The following is a 22,461-nucleotide window of genomic DNA, read 5'->3' as shown; positions in this document are numbered from 1 at the left end:
AAAAAGAAAAAAAATCTTGAAAAAAGAACAAAGTTGGAGGAGTCATACTTCTTGACTTCAAAACTTACAACAAAACTATAATAATCAAACCAGTGTGGCACGGGCATAAACATAGACATATAGGCCAATGGAATACAATAAAAAGCTCGGAAATAAACCTCCACATATCAGATAAAATACTCTTGTGACAAGAGCGCAAAGACCATTCAATGAAGATAGGACCATCTTTTCAACAAATAATGCTGAGAAAACTGCACTGAAATCAAATGCAAAAGACTAGTTAGACCCTTACCTAATACCACACACACACACACACAAAAATGAATGCAAAATGGATCAATGACCTGAACACAATAGCTAAAACTATAAAACTCTTAGAAGAAAATATAGGACAAAAGCTGTAAGACATTGGTTTGGCAATGATTGGATATGACACCAAAGACATAGGCAACAATAGAAAAACTAGACAAAATGGACTTCATAATAAAAACTTCTATTCACCAACAGAAACTATCAATAGAGTGAAAAGCAAGATACGTAGTGGGAGGAAATGATTGAAAATCATGTATCTGATTAATTATCAGAGATTAATATCCAGGATGTATAAAGAGCTCCCACCATTCAAACAAACAACAGCAACAAAATAAACAAAACAAAGAACCTGATTCAAAAATGGGCAAAAGATTTGAATAGACATTTTTTTACAAAGAAGATATACAAATGGCAAGCACACAAAAGCATGCTAAACATTACTAATCATTAGGGAAATGCAAATCAAAACTGCAATAAGATACTACCTCACACACATTAGGATGGCTACCATCAAAAACGAACATAAAAAATTATAAGTGCTGGTAAGAATACAGAAAAATTGGAACCCCTGTGCACTGTTGGTAAGATTTTAAAATGGTACAACTGCTGTGGAAAACGGGAGGAAGGCTCCTCAAAAAATTAAAAACATAAAGGAACAGAAAGCAAAGTCTTGAGTACATGTTTGTACACTCATGATCACAGCAGCATTATTCACAATAGCTAAAAGACAGAAACAGCTCAAGTGTCCATCAACAGATGAATGGTATATACATACAATGGAATATTATTCAGCCTTGTAAAGGAAGGAAATTCTGATAGTTGTTACAATAGGGATGAATCTTGAGAACATAATGCTAAGAGAAATAAACCAGTAACAAAAAGATAAATACTACATGATACCACTTATATAATGTACTGGAGTAGTCAAAAATCACAGAGACAGAAGGCTAAATGGTAACTGTCAGGGGTTGAAGGAAAGGAGATGGGAAATTATTATTTAATGGCATAGAGTTTCAGTTTTGTAAGATAAAAAGAGTTCTGGAGATGGAAAATGGTGATAGCTGCATAATAATATGAATGTACTTATTATCACTAAACTGTTCACTTAAAAATGGTTAAGATGGCAAATTTTATGTGTATTTTATCCTAATAAAAAAAATTGAGAGAAAAACAATAATTCATAAGAAAAAATTAATAATTCTAGATTGTCTGCCCCTAAAACCATAATATTAAAACGAAAAAATATGAATACAAAGTTGACAAATATGTACAAGTAACAGAGTGAAATAGCACTAAATCTCACTTAATAATATGTAGATGGAACATGAACATTGAAAAAGAACATATGGGAAAAAATACTAAGTTTTATTCTAATGGGCATCTATAATATACTGACTCCAATGATCTGAAAAACTCCATTATTATCAAGCAGGTAGAACATTTACAAATGTTGATCATATCTTTGACAACAGAAAAAATTGAAGAAATACAGAAGTATCATAAAGGTCTTTCACTGACTGAAGAAAAGCCAGTAAAAAAGACACACTGAAAAAATCCTACACATTTGGAAATTCAAAGACAGACTTCTAAATAATTCATGTGGAAATCATAAAAGAAATTAGAAAATACTTTGAATTACAGTTAATAAAAGTGCTATATATTAAACTCCATGGAATGCAGCTGAAACAGAATATTTTTAAAAAGTGGTACACCTAAAAAAAAAAAAAAAAGTGGTACACCTAAATGCATATATTAGAACCATATAACTAGAAATTAATAAGCTTGATTACATGTTTAAATCAAAAATTTGGAAAAATAATACAGCAACTCCATAAAAGTAGAAGAAACATAAGCAGAAAACAATGAAAATAATGAATTAGAAAACAATAAAACATGGAACGAAGCCATGAAATGTGGTTTTTAAAAGGACTCCCAACACTGTCAAAGTTCTTAATGGCTTATCAAGAAAAAAATGAAATGTAAAAAGAGGCAAAATTCACAATGAAAAGGGAGACATAATTCTAACATAAGTTCTGGAATATTAATATAGGAAAATATATGCCAATAAATTCTGAAAATAAAGTGGACAATTTCCTTAAACAAAATTATCAACTACGTCAAGAAAAAATAGAAAACCTGAGATGTAAATACTAATGAAATTTCATGAGAAACTGCAAAATCTACCCACAAAAATTCAAAGCATACAAAAACAAATTTAAAAACCTTACCAAAACTCATATGGTTTTACAGGGCAGTTCTACCAAACCTTCAAGTAACAGACAAATCTATTGTGCCAACTATTAAAATGTGCCTCACTGATCCCTGACTACAAAGAGCACAATTAATCAAAGGCCCCCACCATCTTTAGTCAAAGGCTGATACTGGGAGATGCAGAACTCCTCTGATGAGTGATTTGGCTTGCAGAGTGCACTGAAATCTCAGGCTCTTTCACTCAACTACCTTTTCTTCCTGTTCCACTTCACAAATGTCAGTTCAGCATTGTGGTCTAGAAGATCCATCACCTTCTCCCCTGCTCTTTCCTCTGCAGGAGTTTCCCCTAATGCATTTACTGTATATTTAATCCCATCTTGAGTCTGCTTCTCTGAAGATTTATCTGGGTAATCAGGAGGTAAAAAGGGGATTTGGAACTGTCTCCCTCCTTCCTTGGCAGGCTAAAAGAACATCATCAATGTTAGTAGGGTGGTTGAAAGAATGCTTCCATTGCTAAAGCTTTCACCAGTGGGGATGTAGGGAAACATCTTCAAAAGAGTGTGAGTTGGCTGATTGCTGCTATGTTGTATTAATACGTGCAGTGTGATAATGAGAGACTGAAGGCCATTAACAAATATTAGTAACTAAATATAAAAGCTAGAGAGTTTCTTTTATAGCTTTAAATGAGGCCCTTTTCTTTGGCATTGGAAAAGCCAATATGGATGATCAGCAGGATAATGATCTGGTTGTTAGAGTTGCAGAGCCCCAGAGATGATCGAATGTTCAGCCAGAACAGTTATCTCATGCAAAGACAAGGGCCATGGTTAGGAAAACCTAGCCCTTAAAATATGGGATAGGAATATTTAGAATGATATATCTAAATGAGGGCTTCTAAGGAAACTTCTGTTGTTCTACAACTCCCTTCCCTGGTAACAGAGACAATAACCACTTCCCTACCAAGCTGCCATCACCTCCTCTCCTGCTTGCCAGACAGATAACTAGAGTATAATGACAGCATAATACATCTTGGCCCGATAAGAAAGGGAAGGTATTATACACTTGAAGGAGCTATAAGAATAACCTAGAATGTACTCTCAGGAACGAGGGGAGCGTGATGGGAACTGGATTTTGGTGGTGTCTAATCAAGAGAGATGGCAGGTAAGACTGGACAAGCAAGAATTCATGAATTTAGGGATATATTCTCAGGACCACAGGAGATATAATACCCCACTGAGGACTCTTGAGGATGGAGTGACTCTTAGAAACCTGGAAAAAACAATGGCCAATTGAAAGTGTAATGGAAACACGGGAGTTGCCCAAGCAGATGGAAGAGAAAGGAACAAAGAAGTTGACAGAGGAAATGTTCTAGAATGGATATATTATGTAAGAACTACTAGTAGACTGTGTTCCATAGGGCACATCACTCACCAAGGCTATTACAGAAGGAATATGATGATGAGGGAGCATCTGCTTCACTAAGAAGTTCAGTGGTGGCTTTCTTCTACAGACTAGAGCTGACATCAGGAGAGGCAGTCTTGGGGTAGGCATTAAGTAATGGGGACCCAAAGTAAAAGGTACCAGGTGTCAGGGAATCCATGGCCCACAATTACCATAATGGTCAATAAGTCTGTTGGAGCAGCCAAGGGGGTTAGCCCACAAAGAGCTGGGAAGATGATTAAGAATGTATGGTATCCTCAGGGGAAAACTAGGTGGACAGCCAACACTGGTGCTATTTAACATTTAGTTTTATTTTAAGTAATAATGAAGAAACAACAGGCTAAGAATTGTTGCCCCAATAGAAAAATCATGACCCTCTGCTCAGTTTCCAGATGAGCTAATTTACAAATCCAGAACCCCATGGAGAGAAGAGGTGGCTGGGTCCATAGAAGAAAGGACATCTTGAAACATCTTGAAAAGTGTATAAAATGATCCTCAAAGGGACCTTTGTATGATCTTTCTATGTGTGTATATTTGGGTATACAATTACATACAGGCATATATACATGGTTACATATATAATTCACAAGGAATAAAAAGATATTTTGATTACTATCAGACATAGGTTGAGAGATGATACTCTAGATACTCAAGGACTAAAATGTCATGATGGCCCCTTGTTAGATTTGGGGTGTCTTTAGGGGTCATGTAATAAATTCTGGCTAACTTCTGGCTCACATTGGGCCAACTGTGCCTATGGATCCACCCAGCAATAATTTCCTCAGTTTTAAAATATATAATTAGAACGTAGGTTAGAGTAACCTCTACATTGTGTCCCTGGTCTGGGGGGTAGTGTCTATCAGAGTGGGAAAGACTGAGTGGCAACCTTTAAAACTACCCTCCATCTGGTTAAGATGGTAAATCAATAGCATTATATCATCCCAGTGGGATAGTGAAAATACGCACCACCATTAAAATTCTAAATGGTACGGGGCAGTATATCAGTATATCAGTATATCTAAATGGTACAGGGGCCTACTATATCTCCATTGAATTTACCAGGCTTAACTTCTTTTACAATAAATAATTTAGACTTTTCAGACTTTTAAGATTCACAAAGACTTTTCTCTTTCACATACCAGAAAAAAACATTTATTCTTAAAATAATGCCTTTCAGTTTTCTAATCCATCATTATGTTATACTACAGACTCTCACAACAACAAAATCCTTTAATTCTATATAAGAAAGGACTGAGATTTCCACCTACTAAGACCTACTTATGATAGTATAGAAAGCTAAGATCAGAGCCAGGCTATGCCTATAAATGATCTTCCTAGTACTTGCCCAATTATACTTACCATCAGAACTATGCCTAACATAAAGGTAAAAACTGACAGAGTTTGAGAACTGGCCTTCATAGAATCATGGCTAAACTGAAAAGCTGGCACATTCACCTCTGCTATTTCAGTAACTCAGTTAGAAACAGCAATAGCAATAACAGCGGCCTGATTGAAGATTGTCCAGAAATGCTGACCTGTTGAAAGCTCTCTTAAAATTTAGCAGTGGCTTTATTTAAAAAAAAAAAAAAAAAAAACCTTTAAAATATTCTGTCCATGTTTTTTCTTAACAATAAGATTTTAAAACTAATTTACATTTCACTACTGAAAGAAATTTAAATGACAAAAAAACACATCAAATATATTTTATCTCACACAACAGTTAGAATATTTTATTTCACTTTGCCCATGATGACAACATAATAAATAGGATCATCTCTAAGACATGGTACACATTAACACTAGCCTTATTTTACTTAATAAAAAGGCTATTGAACTTAAATATGCATACAAATTCAAAAGCTTAAAATAAAACCCTAAACACTTAAATAATTTACATATATATTCAACTTTGTGAATTTTTATACAGAGCTGAACTTTTCTGTATATTTCTATTCACGCCCTTCTGCATGGAAAAAGTTTTATTTTGATGCAGTAAATAATGCTTGATTATAACTTCTAATACTTTCCCAAAACACACTGTAACTTAGTTAATAGCTCTAAAATCCTCTTATACTCAGAAATACAAAGTCATAAAACATTAAATATATTTAAGACACTCTCTTATTTCATTTTTTAAGGGGAAAATTTTAAGTAGGCACACATGTTAGTGATAAATATGTTTATACTGTTAAATTCTGGAAATTACAACTTTTAAAGGGACACAGACAAACATGATTGTTTTCAGGGCAAAGTGACCGATGTAGCAAAGGTTTTGACAACCGAACTGGATACATAGGGAATACGTAAATTGGAAAAAAGAGTTTAGAAAACTGAAGGGCTATAAATGCAGAAGAGAGATTAGACTTGCTATGTGTTGGACCGCATGGATGAATGAGAAGTGGTATTATGGGGAGACAGATTTCATCTCAATTACAAAGGACAATCAGTTATCTGAAGATAGAAAATGTTATCTCAGGAGATGATGCATTTTCGTCATTAAAGGCATTTGGGCATAAGCTGGATGAGGGGTTGGGCAAATTATGTCTGCAGGCAGAATTCAGCCCACCAGCTGCTTTTGTAATAAAGGTTTATTGGAACAGAGCCACTCCCATTTGTTTCCTTATTGGCTGTGTCAGGTTAGTACTGTAGCAGAATGTTTGCAACAGAGACAGTACAGCCCACAAATCCTGAAATATTTACTATCCAGCCCTTCCCTACGGGAAAGGCTTTAGGAATTTAAGTATTGGAGGGGCGTCTGGACAAGATAACCAATGATGGTTACTCTGGCATTTAAGAAAGTGCTTAGCATATCAACCATATCAAGGATCTGGTTGTACAGGTTTCACTGCATAAGGCAGTCCAGCCAACTTGGTGAGTAGAGTCAAAATTCATACTGCACTCGGTAAAGTTGTATGCCATAATGTAGGGCTATGTCTGCCAAAATTGCCTAATTTGCATGAAGGCACCCAGCGCACCAGCACAACCTGTACATATAATAATCATATTAACAGAAGCAATATCCCTTCCTCTACAGATGATCTAAGATGCCATAACACAGATATCCTATCAATGACTCAATTTTTCTCCCAATCCAATGTTTCTTTATTTACATCCCATGGAATTAATAATAGATGTTCCCCAAAAAGAGTTTTCACATTTTATGAAGTGCTACAAGCTCTACCTTCTTTTTAGAAAGATACGTAGCAAATTAGCACATTAAAATCTCTAAGGAAAAAAAAATTCTTGCAATGTCAGTAGAAGTAATGTCAGTTACAAACTAAAAGAGCCGTATTTTCCAAACTTGTTTAATCATGGAAACGTTTTTATGAACTTACTGTTAATATCTCAAATAACTAATATTTTAGGGATGATGCTCTATTCAAAGTTGTATTTAGTATTTCCAGATTAGAAGCTCATTGAGGACAGAAAATGTACTCTCTACAGATTTTTAGCACATTGCTAAGCACATATGATAATTACCTGACAAATAATTGAATTAACAGTAGGAGATGTACCTAATCAATATGGTGACTATGCTGCTAATTTCATTAATTAAAGTAGGCTTTAATTACTTATGTGACAGGAACACAAAGCTATCTTCTTTCCACTGATTCCATTAGCAATTATATAGTCCAACAGCAAAATAATCTTGAAAAGTACATTTCAAGTATGGTTCTTCTGCTCTGTTATATATTTAAGTATATGAAGCTATTCAAGACACAGCATTGATGTTTTAAGGTTAAAGACTTGATAAATTACCAAACAGGTTGATAGAACATTATCAGAATACAGGTTTAATAAATTTGAAGTCAGTAAAAGCAAATTACCTGAAGAAGGTGACAAAAAACTGCACAAGATCCATGATTGTGTTGTGTTGTGAGAATGCAATCTGCAAGATCAAAATAAAAGAAAGTTTGAAACTTAATCTATGTTGTTCTCCAATATCTGTGGTGAGTTTCATGGCATTTGTAAATATAGTATTTTTAAATCGTCAAAAGATTTGTATCATTATACTATAAATCATATAGGCTGAAATCAAAACTTCATCTAGAACATCTAATAAAGTCAACAACCGACAATGATGGCCTTTACATAGGCTATTACATTAAATGATTTTAGAAAACTATTATGAAATTACTTCAAGAATGTATGCTAAGTTTCATGTGCAATTCTGACATTAAATGTGTGTAACTAAAACATGTAAATGAGTTTCTACATTTAATAATGATCACAGTTTGTATCAGTACAGGTAATAATTGCTTATAAGCCGAAAAAATAAATTTCAACTCTGTTAAGGATATGGAGAATTTATCTTTATGTATATATTTATATGTATATATACATACAAAGACACACACATATATATTTTAAGTTTATTTATTTTGAGAGACAGCATGTAGGGGAGGAGCAGAGAGAGAGGAAGAAAGAAAATCCTAAGCAGGCTCCATGTTCTCAGCACAGAACCTGACATGGGGCTTAAGCTCACAGTGAGATCATGACCTGAGCCAAAATCAAGTCGGATACTTAAGCCACTGAGTCACTCCCATATATTTTTGTCAAGACAAGCTATATGTGTGCATACAACTATTTTCTCATATTCTACTCAGAGAATAATATATGTCACTTCATTTTATAATTTCATGTTATTAAGAAATGAACTTTGAGGGGTGCCTGGGTGGCTTAGTCAGTTAAGCTTCCGACTCTTGATTTTGGCTCAGGTCATGATCTCATAGTTTCGTGACTTAAAGCCTGGAGTCGGGCTCTGTGCTGACAGTGCAGACCCTGCTTGGGATTCTCCCTGTCTCTCTGCCCCTCCCCTGCTTGCACTGTCTCTGTCTCTCTTAAACAACTACATAAAAAAAAAAGAAAGAAATGAATTCTGAGAGGTGAAACTAGTCAATAAACTAAAGTTGTTCTGCATTTCTGCTAACATAGATTATACTGTAACACAATACTCAGGAAGTACTGTATAGTGTATTAGTCAATAATGCAGTATCTAAATGGAGAATTTCTGATTTTGAAATCTACCTTTCCACTTACTAGGTGTAAATATTTTGGAAAACTAACTTATTTGTGTCTCAGCTGTCCCATATGTGAAAGGTCAAAATAAAAGTACCTACTTCATAGTGCTAGAGGAAAGATTAACTGCATTAATAAAAATAACATTCTTGCCATAATATCTGCTACGTAGCAGGTATAATAAATATTATTATACTTTTACATCATGTATAGAAGAGATGGTCAACATAAATGAATTTTCCAAGACAGCTGAATCTAAACCATCAAGGTACTGAAATCTCTTTTTCCTTTAATAATCTTTTATGAAAATCATTCAAAACCATGGCAGTGAATTTTCACTTCCAGTAAAAATGGAGTAAAAGGGATATCTCTACTTCCTTAAACAACTAGAAAACTATGCAAAGTTTTTGAAAATAAATTTTAGACATTGGACAAAAGGCAGAGGAAGATATAATCCATCAGGTAAAGGAATACAAAAGAGATGAGCCTTACAATTATCCAGCTTTCAGTGCAAAGAAATAACACCAAGGAATTTAAATGGCAATCTAAATAAGGAGTATCAGTATTTCTTATATAAAATAAAGAATTATAGCCAGTTGAGAAGATGGTTAAATTTGTGGTGTATACAAGATGTTTTAAATATAGTGGCATTCATTTCCAAAAAAACTTCTAAGCATTTGAAGAATTACAAAGCACTTATACAGAGACTGAGGAAAGATAATTGCTGTAGGAGATTGGTTATAGGTGAAAATGTCTTAAAAAATTTAAGAAAAAATATTTTTTTAATGGAAAAATTACAAATGAATTTTCTTCCCAGGTGACTGTCCGTAAGAGTAAGTTGGGAACAGATCTTGCCCTTTCTGGGCCTGCATTATTAAGTACCTTGGAACAAAAATATCTTTAAGACAAGTAAACAAAACACTAATACACATGAAAATACCTACAATATTCTACATTTTCCCAAAGAATGTCTGACTAAATAAAGTAGGAGTTAAAGGAAGGACCTACAAGTTATAATCATGAACTAAAGCACTAAAACATTTCAAAACTTCAACTATATTATCTACCTATACCTATTAATATAAAAGAAGAAAAAGCTTTCACAAGAAATATGACTAATATTTTGACTCCAGCTTGTCTGTAGAGGATAATCCGGGATTCCACTAGCAGGGTGATGAGACACCTAGACTTGCCAAATTAACACATTTTCCAATATGCCAAAACAATACTGCATTTCTTCACAAATTAGGTGACAGTGTAATGCTTGAACATGAAGTAAAGGACTGAAGTAAAGACCCTGACCAACTTTTGTTACAGACAACACTCTACTACCTTTCACAATGAGGAGCATAATGATGGGACACAAAATTGATGGCGGAGGTCTGTGTCAGAAAGTGTATCTGAAATACAAACTGCCTTAAAAACAGAAGCAAGAGAGATCCTAAAGTAACATATCTGTTAACATAAATGCGCCCAAGAGGAAATGCAGACTTGGCAGAAGCAATCTCTGTACTCAGCGTATCATCGGCGTGCTTCTGCCTCAAGTTGAAAGTATCCCGTATTGTCTGTTCAAAAGGGAAGTCGGCATTACCAAGCACTGTGCAAATCTTTCAAAAGGTTGCTCCCCCTGAGACTTTCTACAGGAAATTCTACAGGACACAGCCTATGGAAAACACTGTCAGACAGTTCACACGTAGCCACAGGCTTAATAATGACATTGGACCGATTCTAGAAATGGAAGGCAGATCCAAGGAGCATTTGATATCATTGGTGAACAAAGCCAAGCAGACTCTAATTCAAGCAGATCCCCTCATACGAGGAGCCAATTTATTCATCCATCGCATATTTCACTTAGTATCTACTACATTCTGAATACCACACCAAGTCCTTGGATGCATCAGTGAAAAATAACATCAAAATTCTTAATGGTGTTGGTGAGGGAGGACAAAAACAATAATAAACTACATAGTGTATTAGAACTTGGTTAAGTGCTAATGGGGATAAAAACATTAAAAGTATCCTATATTTTGGTAACATAGCGTGTCAACTATACTTCAGTTTTAAAACGTATCCTATTTTTTATACTAACGTATGTAAGACAAGAAATCACTCCTTGGTGTGTAAAAGTGTGCAAAAGTGCTGGGAAGCGACAGGAGGAAAGGGATGGGTAGCAGAAAAATATGAAACACAGCATTAGGTTCAGATGCATCTTGCTGTCCTGGGTTTTTCTCTATCTAGAACAGAATCCAGCAGCTCCAGGATCCTTTCAATGAACCTGGAAGGCCCACAGGGAAAGGAATAAGGATAAACAGAGGGAGAACCATTCTAAGTGAAGTTGAGCAACAGATCTTCATGTGGCTGACTCTGTATCATCCAGATAAGACCCCAAATATCACACTTCTCTCAAACACTCTCTGAAGTAGGTGCCGTCTCCCTTACTCCAGACTCTTGTGTGAACTTATTTCTTCTATTTTTCAATCTGAAACTATCTTATTTTACAAGTTATAATCATTAATTAAATCATTAGTTAAAATGTCTTTCTCCACTAAAACGTAAGCTCTGTGAGAAGAGCAGCCTTGTTCATCTTGTTCATAACCCTGTTCCAGTACCTAGAACAGCATTTGGTACCTAGCAAGCACTTAATAAAACTTTGCTGAAAAAATGAATACATTTAATAGCAAAATTTAACAAAAGAGTATTCTTAGAACTTCATATAGTCTTAAGATCCATGAGAGGAAGCTGGTACAGATGTTATTCTGAAAAACAGTTTTAAAGTTTTTATTCATTTAAATTTCTTTCATAAATCAGTATTCATACAGATTATAATTGCCTACTAATTACAGATCATAAAATACTATTTTTACTTATAAAACTGACATTTATTATAAAGTTCAGGAGTCTTGTAAAATGTGATCCTTGTATAAAAATTTTTCTTTATTTTTAATCAAAGAAAAATTTTATAAGATCTACCATTTACAATTTTAGCTACAATATTTTGGAACTGAGATATCAAAAATGATTTCTTGCTATGTATTTTTACCTCAGCTTCTTAATTTCAACAGTAAACATCTTTAACTATTCTTAACTATGTTGGTTTCTATAAATTTCTCTCAGGTGAATTAGATCAGACTACAATCTCCTTATCCAATATAGGTTGCATTACGTGAAACATTATTTTTTAAACCAAAAAAAAAAAAAAAATTAGACTGCCTTAAAAGAGTGATCATTTAGCCAATTTTATTTAAAAAACAGTGAGTCAAATCAATAACAGTAACAACACCCTAAATTTGTAGTGTCCCTGAGAGTATATCTCCTGAGGATACAGAATATTTCTGACCCTAAATTCTATAATGGTCTAATTGGAAAGATTTCTATTGGTTGATGCCATTGCTAGAACATGGCCCTTTGAAGATAATCAATATGTTCTATTTTGGTTCTGTGGTCATTCCCATGAAAAATATGACAAGTTTACTCAAGGTGCATTTAAAGTTAGTTTTAAACTTTAGCCAGCATAAATGCACCACCGAAATTCCTTTTTCTATAAGGATGTTATTTAAGATATCTAATAATTATTCAAAGAAATTTATTCAAAATTAAGAGATTAATTATGGGAAAATGGGAAAATCTCATAATATCTTAATTTTTCTCATGTTTTTAAAAAGGCTCCAAACAATTTAGTGACATGCTAAGAAACAGAGTTAGCTGAAACTATGGCAACAATGATGATAATATATTTTGATCATCTGATCTTACATTGCAAATTCATATTGAAACATGTCTAAAATCTAAAATTTGAATTTAAGATATGCTATATTTTTCATTAACTAATAATAATGATCAACATTTTGAGTTTATGATTGGATGAAGAAAGCTGCATTAAATGCCTTTGGATACAGAAGGAGATTAATAGCTTGATATCTACCACAAATGTCAGAATTTGTAAGAGAGAAGAAAATGTTAACTTGAAGGACAAAATAGTGTGTTCATGCAAAATGTCAGCCTGCCATAAATAAACCCTGATATAATATGGGATAAACAAAAATGAAAATATAAAGGGATGTGCTGAAATTATCACGTTCATCTAACAAACTGAAATTAAAAGAGCAGTTCCTCAAACTATTATTTGGATCACAGTCTTTCAAAATGCTGACATAAAAGCACACTTACATAATGGAAGTTGACTAGTCATGTCAACGACAAGCTATGTTTCAGGCAAGCAATTCAAGATCTTGAGTTTTCATTTAATCAATTTTTTCAAGTAAATAAAAGCAGACTAGGGTTTAAATTAGCTATTACTGGATAAAACCAACTATGACAATCTATTCCAGATCAGCATAAACTTCCTACCGATAATTAGCACGCTCCTTATTAATATAATATGTACCATTCCTTACAAAGTAATGTTTCAAAATACAGGGCTAAATGTAAAATGAATGTAATAAAACCTATTTCTGGATAAAGATATGTGGGATGAACATACAGACAAGTCTGTCTAAATATTACACATATTGATCTGATTATAAATTCTTGAATATTGTTTATAAAATTTAATGGGTTTAATTCTTTTTAAAGCAAATTAATTATCTTAGTGAAGTACCTTCCTCCTGGCATTAATGCAAAAACTTACCTGGTTTCTCTGTCTTTACATCATACCCCTCTGGTCACTCCTCACCTAGCTGACAAAATGCTCTTTTTAAAAATGAAAAAGGTTTCTGTAATTCCCCTCTTCACAGTTCCACACTCCCCTAACTAATACTGATATCATTATTAACCACAGTCCATACTGTATTCAGATGTCCTCTCTCTACTCCAGGATCACATCCAGGATACCAGATAACATTTAGTCATTTCGTTATGTCTCCTTTGGCTCCTCTTGGCTATGACAGTTTCTCAGACTTTCTTTCTTTTTTATTATTTTCACAGTTTTGAGGAGTAATAGTAAGGCATTTGGTAGAATGCACATCAAGCAGCATTTGTAAAGTGTTTTTCTTATGATTAGACTGAGATTATGGGTTTTTGAAACGAAAAGCACAGAGATTAAGTGCAATTTTTGTCACTTCATACCAAAGGTATAGACTATCAGTGTGACGTATTTCTGCTGATGGTAACTTTGGTGACCTGGCTGAAAGAGTGTTTGTCAAGTTTTGGTTTCTCTCTGTAAAATTACTCTTTTTTACTACTTTCCCATATTGTACTCTTTGGAAGGAAGTTCTCATGTACATTTAAGTGGGAAATTATAGGCTACCTTCTTTGGTACATGCTATCTACATAAACTATTTGGAAACATGGAGTTTGACCATTTATTTATTTAATGATTTATTTATATCACTATGGACTCATGTATATCTATTTTCTACTTTGCAGTATGATCCAATATTACCTTACTTTGTTGTTGAAACTGTTCCAGCTTTAGCCATTGTGAGTTCTTTCATTTGGTTCTGGTGTCCTTTTGACATATTCCCATAGTTGTGTGTTTTGTTTTTTGTTTTAATGCTTCCTTACTTTCTAGCAGTACAAGATACTCCAGGATCACCTGTGTATTTGCTACACTAGTCCTTGAATCAACTATTTCCTCCAAGGAGTTTCTTTACATGAGGATGGTATCAGAAACCAAACCCTAGGCAGTAGGTTTGCTCATTGCTACTATGTTGTCATTGTCTCTAGGCTGAGCCCACAGAACAAGGAAATATGTGTGTGTGTGCTAACCTGTGTATATACACACATATCTATAAATATTTCTATACATATAAGCATCTGTATCCATATGAAGCTAACCATGAGTTCATACTGATGTCTGTACATGTTTTTAAAATTTTTTTTTCAACGTTTTTTATTTATTTTTGGGACAGAGAGAGACAGAGCATGAACGGGGGAGGGGCAGAGAGAGAGGGAGACACAGAATCAGAAACAGGCTCCAGGCTCCGAGCCATCAGCCCAGAGCCTGACGCGGGGCTCGAACTCCCGGACCGCGAGATCGTGACCTGGCTGAAGTCGGACGCTTAACCGACTGCGCCACCCAGGCGCCCCTGTACATGTTTTTAAGATGGCTTTCATCAGACAGAGGAATATTCCATATATTCCATATATATTCCATATACAGTAAAACCTTGGATTGCAAGTAACTTGTTCTGTGTTTCGCAAGATGAGCAAACATTTCTAATAAATTTTAACTTGATAAATGAGCCATGTCTTGCAGTATGAGTAATACGTGATGCCAAACATCACATGATCACAATTGAGCCAATGGTACTTCCCTCTCTCTCTCTCTCTCTCATTCACTGCAAGATTATGGGTGATTGTCTCCCATGCTCAGATGCTTGGTCTCAGGCCATGGTGTTTGGCAGAAGTCAGTGATTTTTCAGAACATTGGAAAATGCCCACAACTGGCATTAGTGTATTTTTTGTCACTTCAAAGCACCTACGGACAGGCCTTTGCTTTTCCATACAAGAGTAAGCTTAGGAATGCTTTGCTTAATTGTAGGTCAGGCTGCCCGCAGATATAGACCCTTTCCTCTGCTGCCTTATTGCCAGTTATGTTAAATACAGTATATGACAAGAGTTTATTAATATTGTACTGTAATCAGTATACAATAGCCCCCAAGCCGAAATGGTTGAAAATAAGCGCAGTAAGAAGAAGGAGATAATTACGGTGGAAGTAAAGAAGGAAATCATCAAGAAGTACCAGTGAGGTATGAGAGTGGCCAAAACTGCAAGATTCTATAAGTCTACGTCTGCATTACGTCTGTGGAGGGGGAAGAGGAAAAGGCAGAAGAATCCCTCACTGCCAATGAGATTATGGAGATGTGTAAAATGTGGGAAACAGTGCAAAATTTTGTAGAAAAGCACACCCCAGTAAGGCTGTGGCAGTGCAAGCAATGAATGTATTTCATGACAATCCAGTATCACATTTCCGTGAAATCCTCAAAAGGAGGCAAAGGCAAGTGTCCTTGGATAGGTTCCTTGTTAAATTCTTCATGAAAAGAAAAAGATTCCACTGAGCCAATAGATAGCAGTGATGCTGATAGTGAAAGTCGTCCTACACAATAACTTCCTCTCTCTTGTCTCCCTCACACCAGCCACAAAGGTTTTCAAAGGTGAATGCAGGTTAATTTGTTTATTTTTCTTTATATTTTGTATTTTCTTTATTATTTTATATTATACTATAGTATTGTAATCATTTTTATATGAATATTTTTAGGTTGTGGAATGAATCATTATTTCTTATGGGGAAATTCGCTTTGATATACAAGTGCTTTGGATTACAAGAATGTTTCCAGAATGAATTATGCTCACAAACCAAGGTTTTACTGTATGTTCCATATATATTATAATATGTTATATTATATATATTACATTAATATATAATTAATAGCATATATATACATACATATATACACACACATATACATATACATACATACACAGAGAGAGAGGCTGGTTCTTCTAAAAGATCAATAAAGTTAGTAAGTCTCTAGTCAGATCAAGAAAAAAGAGAGAAGTCACAAATTACCAACATCAGGAATGAAAGATGGGACATTATTATAGACCCTACAGAAAAGGATAAGATAATTTTTCAAATAAATTAATGCCCATAAATTAAATATCCTTAACAAAGTGGAAAACTTCATTGCAATACACGAAATATCATAGCTCCCTTAAGAAAAAATAAATAACTTAAATAGTATTATAACTATTAAGCACATTAGATTTCTCATTTAAAACCTTTAAACAACAAAACCAAAACACCAAATAATCAACTATAGGCATATGATTTCATTGGAAAATTCTAAATATTTAAGTAAGAAGTAGCATCATATCTACAAATCTTTTAGAACATAGACAAGGAGATAACACTTTTATTAACATTTGTTTTATGAAACCAGCATTACCCTGATAACAAAACCAAACGTAAGAAAAAAATCTAGACAGAAATATCTTTCATTAATATAATAGCAGAATAAAATCCTCAATAAATATCAGCAAACTGAACCCAGCAATATATAAAAAGGATAATAAATCAATGCCAACTGTGGTATATCCCAGAAATGCAAACCCAGTTCAACATTCAAAATTAATCAATGTAGTTTACCAAGCCTAAAGACTAAAAGTGAATTACCAAAAAATCATTCTAATAGATGCAGAAAAAGTATCTGAAAGAATTCAACATCAGTCTTAATTAAAAAAAAAAAAAAACTCAGTAAAATAAGTGCACAAGAAAACTACTCTAAAGAACTTTTGAAAACCCTTTAGCTAACATAGTATGCAATGGTGAAGGATGGAATGCTTTCCCTTTGGCATTGGCAACAAAGCAAGAATGTCTGCTTTCACAACTTCTCAATAACACACTGAACCTCTTACCAGTGAGATAAAACAAGAAAAAAATTTTGGAAAGAACTGTAAAGGAAGAAATAATATTCTATTTTCAGACAGCATGGTTTTTAATCCCCCAAACTAATATAAATAATAAACGAATTTAATAACTTCATGGAATACAAAATCTATTGCATTGCTACATACTAAAAATAAACCATTGAAAATAAAAGTGAAAAAACTCAATTTATAACAGTATCAAAAACTGTGAAATTACTTAAGTCTGATAAAATATATGCAAAAACATATGTTGAATATTATATAATACTAACAAAAGAAATCAAATTAGACCTAGATAAATAGAGATATACTGTAGTCATGAATTACAAGACTCAATAGAATTATGATGTCAATTCTGACATATAAATTCCATGCAATCATAATCAAAATCTCAGAAGAATTTCTTACAGAAATTAAAAGAAAAGGAGATTCTAGTATTATATGGGAAGGCAAAGAAAGCGGAATAGCCAAAACAATTTTGAAAACAAGAACAAAACTGAAAGACTCACACTATCTGATTCAATAGTTACAAAAAAGCTATTGTAACCAAGGCAATACGAACTGATGAAAAGATAGACACATATCTGAATGGAACAGATAATCTAGAAATAAATGTACACAAACAGAATCAACTGATTTTTGACAAAGGTTCTAAGGCTATTCAACAAAGAAAAGAATACTGTTTAGTAAATAGTGCTGAAACTATTAGACATCCAAGTATAAAAAGTAAATGTCAGCCCATACATTGAAACATATAAAGCAATTCAAAATGAATCATAGGCCTTAATGTAAAAAATAGTATTATAAAATAAAATCATAAAAATTATAAAATTGCAGCAGAAAAATCCTTTTTAACTGCTTTAGGCAGGGATTTCTTAGATATAACACCAAAAACATGATCCACTTAAAAAGAGAAACTTATAAATTGGATTTTACTAAAATTAAAAATTTCTGTTCTTTGAAAGAGTGTTAAAAGAACAAAAAAAAAAAACCCAAAAAACAAACAAACAAAAAAAAACACAAGAAATAATCTGGGAAGAAATATTGCAACACATCTGACAAAGGACTTGTATCCAGAACATATAAAGAACTCTCAAAACAGTAAAAACAGTCTTCAGGAAAAATCAAATTAAAAACAAACTACCATTCACATATCTTAGAATAGCTAAAATCAAAACAACAAAATTGACAACACCAGGTACTGTTGAAGATAGAAGCAACTAGAATGCTAATCCATTACTAATGGAAATGCAGAATTGTGCAACAATTTTGGTAAATAGTTTGGCAGTTTCTACAAAAGTAAACATACAATTACAATATGACCTAGCTGTCCTACATATAGATAAAATGAGAACATACACTCACAAAAAAAACCTGTATGTGAAAATTTATAGTTGTTTCATTAATAATTGCCCCAAACTGGACAGAGCCCCAAAATTCATCAACTGGTGAGTGGATAAATAAATTATTATATATCCATCCATGGTATACTATCCAATGATAAAAAGGAATAAAATGTTTACCCAGACATCAACTTGAGTAATCTCAAATATACTGTAAAACAAATATATGCTATTTAATTCCATGATATGAAAATTAGAGAAAGGCAAATCTATAATGACAGAAAGTAGACCAGTTTCCTACTAGGGTCTGGGGCCACTGAGAAATGATTAACGGAAATGGTATGCAAAGAAACTTTTTGGTTGATGAAACTTTGATATCTTGATTGTAGTGGAGATTACATGATTGTGTATATTTGCCAAATCCATAAAACCATGCACTTCAAATGAATACATTTGACTGTGTGTAAATTATGACTTAATAAAGGCAAAATTTTTAGAAATACTACTGAAATAGGACTATAAGTCTATATACCATGTGATGCAAATTTTATGACATTTTATAAAAGGTAAAAGACCTTAGCTAACCTACTCCATGGTATTGTTGCCATAGCATTAATTTTGTGGCCAAGTAGCTCATGGGGCCTTAAACTGACATTAGCCCCTCTTGCAAGTGTGAGCTGTACATAAGGGCCGACAGAGTCATAACTAAATGTAAGTTCCTATATGACTTCCTCATTGGCCTTTGTGATAAACAGTCTCTCTCTGCCTCGCAGGACCTTTCCCTTGTACTCCCCTTAGACAAGACCCCCCACAAAACCTTCCAAAACCCTTCTGTACAGTTTAGAGTTGACCAGTCCAGCCTTAGCCTGGGAACCTCAAAGCACTCCACTCATGGACTCTAATAAAGGTCTGTGCCCCAGGTTCTGCTGCTCCTACTGCCTGCACCCTGCCTTGACCTTTGCACGTAGCCCCTCGAGGCATGTCATGCATTTACTCCAGGACCTGTACTAAACTTCCCTATTTCAGTTCCCTGATGGTCTTTTTCTGAACTAAGCTCATCATCTTACACTCCAGGGCTCTACTTAATAAATGGTCTTTTTAATAAAGTCATAACACAAAATTATAAGGACAGAAAATAGATCAGTGGTTTTCAAGGTTAGTAGTGACAAGAAAGACTGACTATAAATATGCTATACGAGGGACATTGGAGGAGTGATGGAAATATTCCATAACTTGCTTGTGGTGATGGTTACATAACCGTATGTGTCTAAAACAACTGAAATGGACACCAAAATGATGATATGCAAATTTTAAAAGTGATAAAAATTTTACAAAGCCATCTTATATCAAATATTATGTCATATTTTACATCATATTATTAGTTACATCAATAAATGTGAATGTCCTTAACTCGTCTATTTGAGAAAAATATTTCCAAATTGTTCCACAAAGCAGGACCTAACTAAATGCTATAAAAATATATATAATACCTAAAATAAAATGATTTAATATGGCTACAAGTGAAGAGATTAAGAAAAGTTTATCAAACATATGAAAACAATAAAGAAAGCATAGAAAGAGATAATATTAGACAAAGTGTAAGTCAAGCCAAGAAGCACTAAACTTGAAAAAGAAGGGCACTTTTAAATATTAAAACCAGAATTCATAGCGGGATGTAATACTCTTATTTGAAGACATGATATTACTAATAATCATAGCAATGGATCAAATAACATAACAGTCTATGACAAAACACCACAGGAGAAGAGAGGAAACATAGATAGAAAATACTAATTAAAGAGACCTTAATTCAATAACAATATGGCAAACAATATTCTGATTACAATGCATTGACTTGAAATTACAAATACACAAAACAAAGAGGCTCTGACATATGGAAAAAAAATTTTTTAAACTTTCTGGTAGTCAAGTCTGAGTAGAAGAGGCAAAACAAATCAAAATTATATGATTTCTCAAAAATAATGAAAAAACATGAAAATAAAGGAATCTATGATGTATTTAAAGCAGTGATACTGTAATTAGAAAAATTAAAGAGTTAAAATAAGTGAAAACCTTGCTGTAAAAAGTATAAGAGGAACCACAGAGTAAACCAAAAGATAGCCAAGGAAAAATAAAAAGAAATCATAAAGCTAAAACTAAACATTAATGATGCAAAAATAGAACAAGACACTTAATTAAATCAAAATCCTACTTTTGAAAACAACAAAAGGGGAACACTGTAAGGTAAATTCATCAAAACAAACGGAAAAAGTAAAAATATACAGTAAAATAAATGAAAAGGAAAAAATAACCACTGAAAGAGAAGAATATTAAAAGAATACAGTTTAGGACGCCTGGGTGGCTCAGTAGGCAGGGCATCCGACTTCTGATCAGGTCACGATCTCACGGTTCGTGAGTTCAAGCCCCACATCAGGCTCTGTGCTGACAGTTCAGAACCTGGAGCCTGCTTCGGATTCTGTATCTCCTCTCTCTCTACCCCTTCCCCGCTCACACTCTGTCTCTGTCTGTCTCAAAGGTAGATAAACATTAAAGACAGATTTTTAAAAAAAGAATTCAGTTTAATCTGTAGACCTCCAAGCAAAAAAAAATTCAGTATCCTATTAAATATACAGTGCATAACCAGACTAGACTCCATAGAAGAAATAGAAAAAGTGTCAGCACAAATTTACCAAAATAAAATGAATCCATAAAAAGATATTTATCACTATATTATTTTTTAAACTTCAAATTTCCAACAATATACAATGAAAGTACATAATCTAATGAAAAATTATTATAGTATTAAAAATAAGTAAGATTGCAAAGAAAGAAAATTGTTTGCTCTACAATATATAAAAATCACAGCAGTTTATAAAATCAACTTTTCTTATGATGACAAATATCTAAAAATATCTATGGGGTCATATGGATATTAAAAGAACTACTAAAAGAAATACAATATTAAAAATTAACATTAAATTTTTTTAAAGAGTTTAATTAAACTTCAAAGAAAAATTAATGACTTTTTAAAAATAACTTCTATAGGGGTGCCTAGGTGGCTCAGTTGGTTAAGCATCCCACTGGCTCAGGTCATGATCTCACAGTTAGTTCAAGGGTTTGACCCCCACGTCGGGCTCTGTGCTGACAGCTCAGAGCCTGGAACCTGCTTTGGATTCTGTTTCTCCTTCTCTCTCTGCCCCTCTCCCACTCATGCTCTGTCTGTCTGGCTGTCGCTCTCTCTCTCTCTCTCAGAAATAAATAAACATTAAAAAAATAACTTTTATAAAAAAGTTGAACTTCTTGGATTTATTTTACAAATGGAAGATTAAAGATTCTTTACAAGTCATTTTCTTTGAAAACCATTATTTTACATTTAAGCCATCTTATCCCATTCAAACAATGTTACTGCTTATAAAGAATAGTATTAGTTGTAATATTTATTTTTTTTAATTGTATTTATTTTGGGAGAGGCAGTGACAGCACGAGTGGGGGAGGGGCAGAGAGCGAGGGAGAGAGAGACTCCAAAGCGGGCCCTGCACAATGTGGGGCTTCAAACCCAGGAAGCCATGAGATCAGGACTTGAGCCAAAACCAAGTCCCACTACTACGCAACTGAGCCACCCAGGTGCCCCAAAGAGGAATAATTTAAATGAGGAGTTAACTAACTTTTTCTGCAAAGGGACAGATAGTAAATACTTTCAGCTTTGTGAATAATACGGTCACTGTTTTTACTACTCAACTCTGAAATTATAGTGTCAACTTGATATATC

At 33.7% G+C, this 22,461-nt stretch overlaps 1 protein-coding gene across 2 annotated transcripts in view; it reads right to left on the bottom strand.

Moving 5' to 3' along the window:
* Positions 1-22,461, bottom strand: part of ATRNL1 (attractin like 1) — a 772,750-nt gene that overhangs the window by 413,848 nt on the left and 336,441 nt on the right. For both annotated transcript variants that reach the window (XM_025917756.2, XM_086680957.1), the window contains exon 25: positions 7,788-7,849. In XM_025917756.2, the coding sequence (XP_025773541.2) occupies positions 7,788-7,849 (62 nt within the window). The remainder of the gene's footprint in view (positions 1-7,787; positions 7,850-22,461) is intronic.

Source organism: Puma concolor, chromosome D2, assembly GCF_028749965.1.
Source record: "Puma concolor isolate L17-30 chromosome D2, mPumCon1.1.hap2, whole genome shotgun sequence".
Classification (NCBI taxonomy): domain Eukaryota; kingdom Metazoa; phylum Chordata; class Mammalia; order Carnivora; family Felidae; genus Puma; species Puma concolor.
This window is presented reverse-complemented; position numbering and strand designations above follow the sequence as displayed.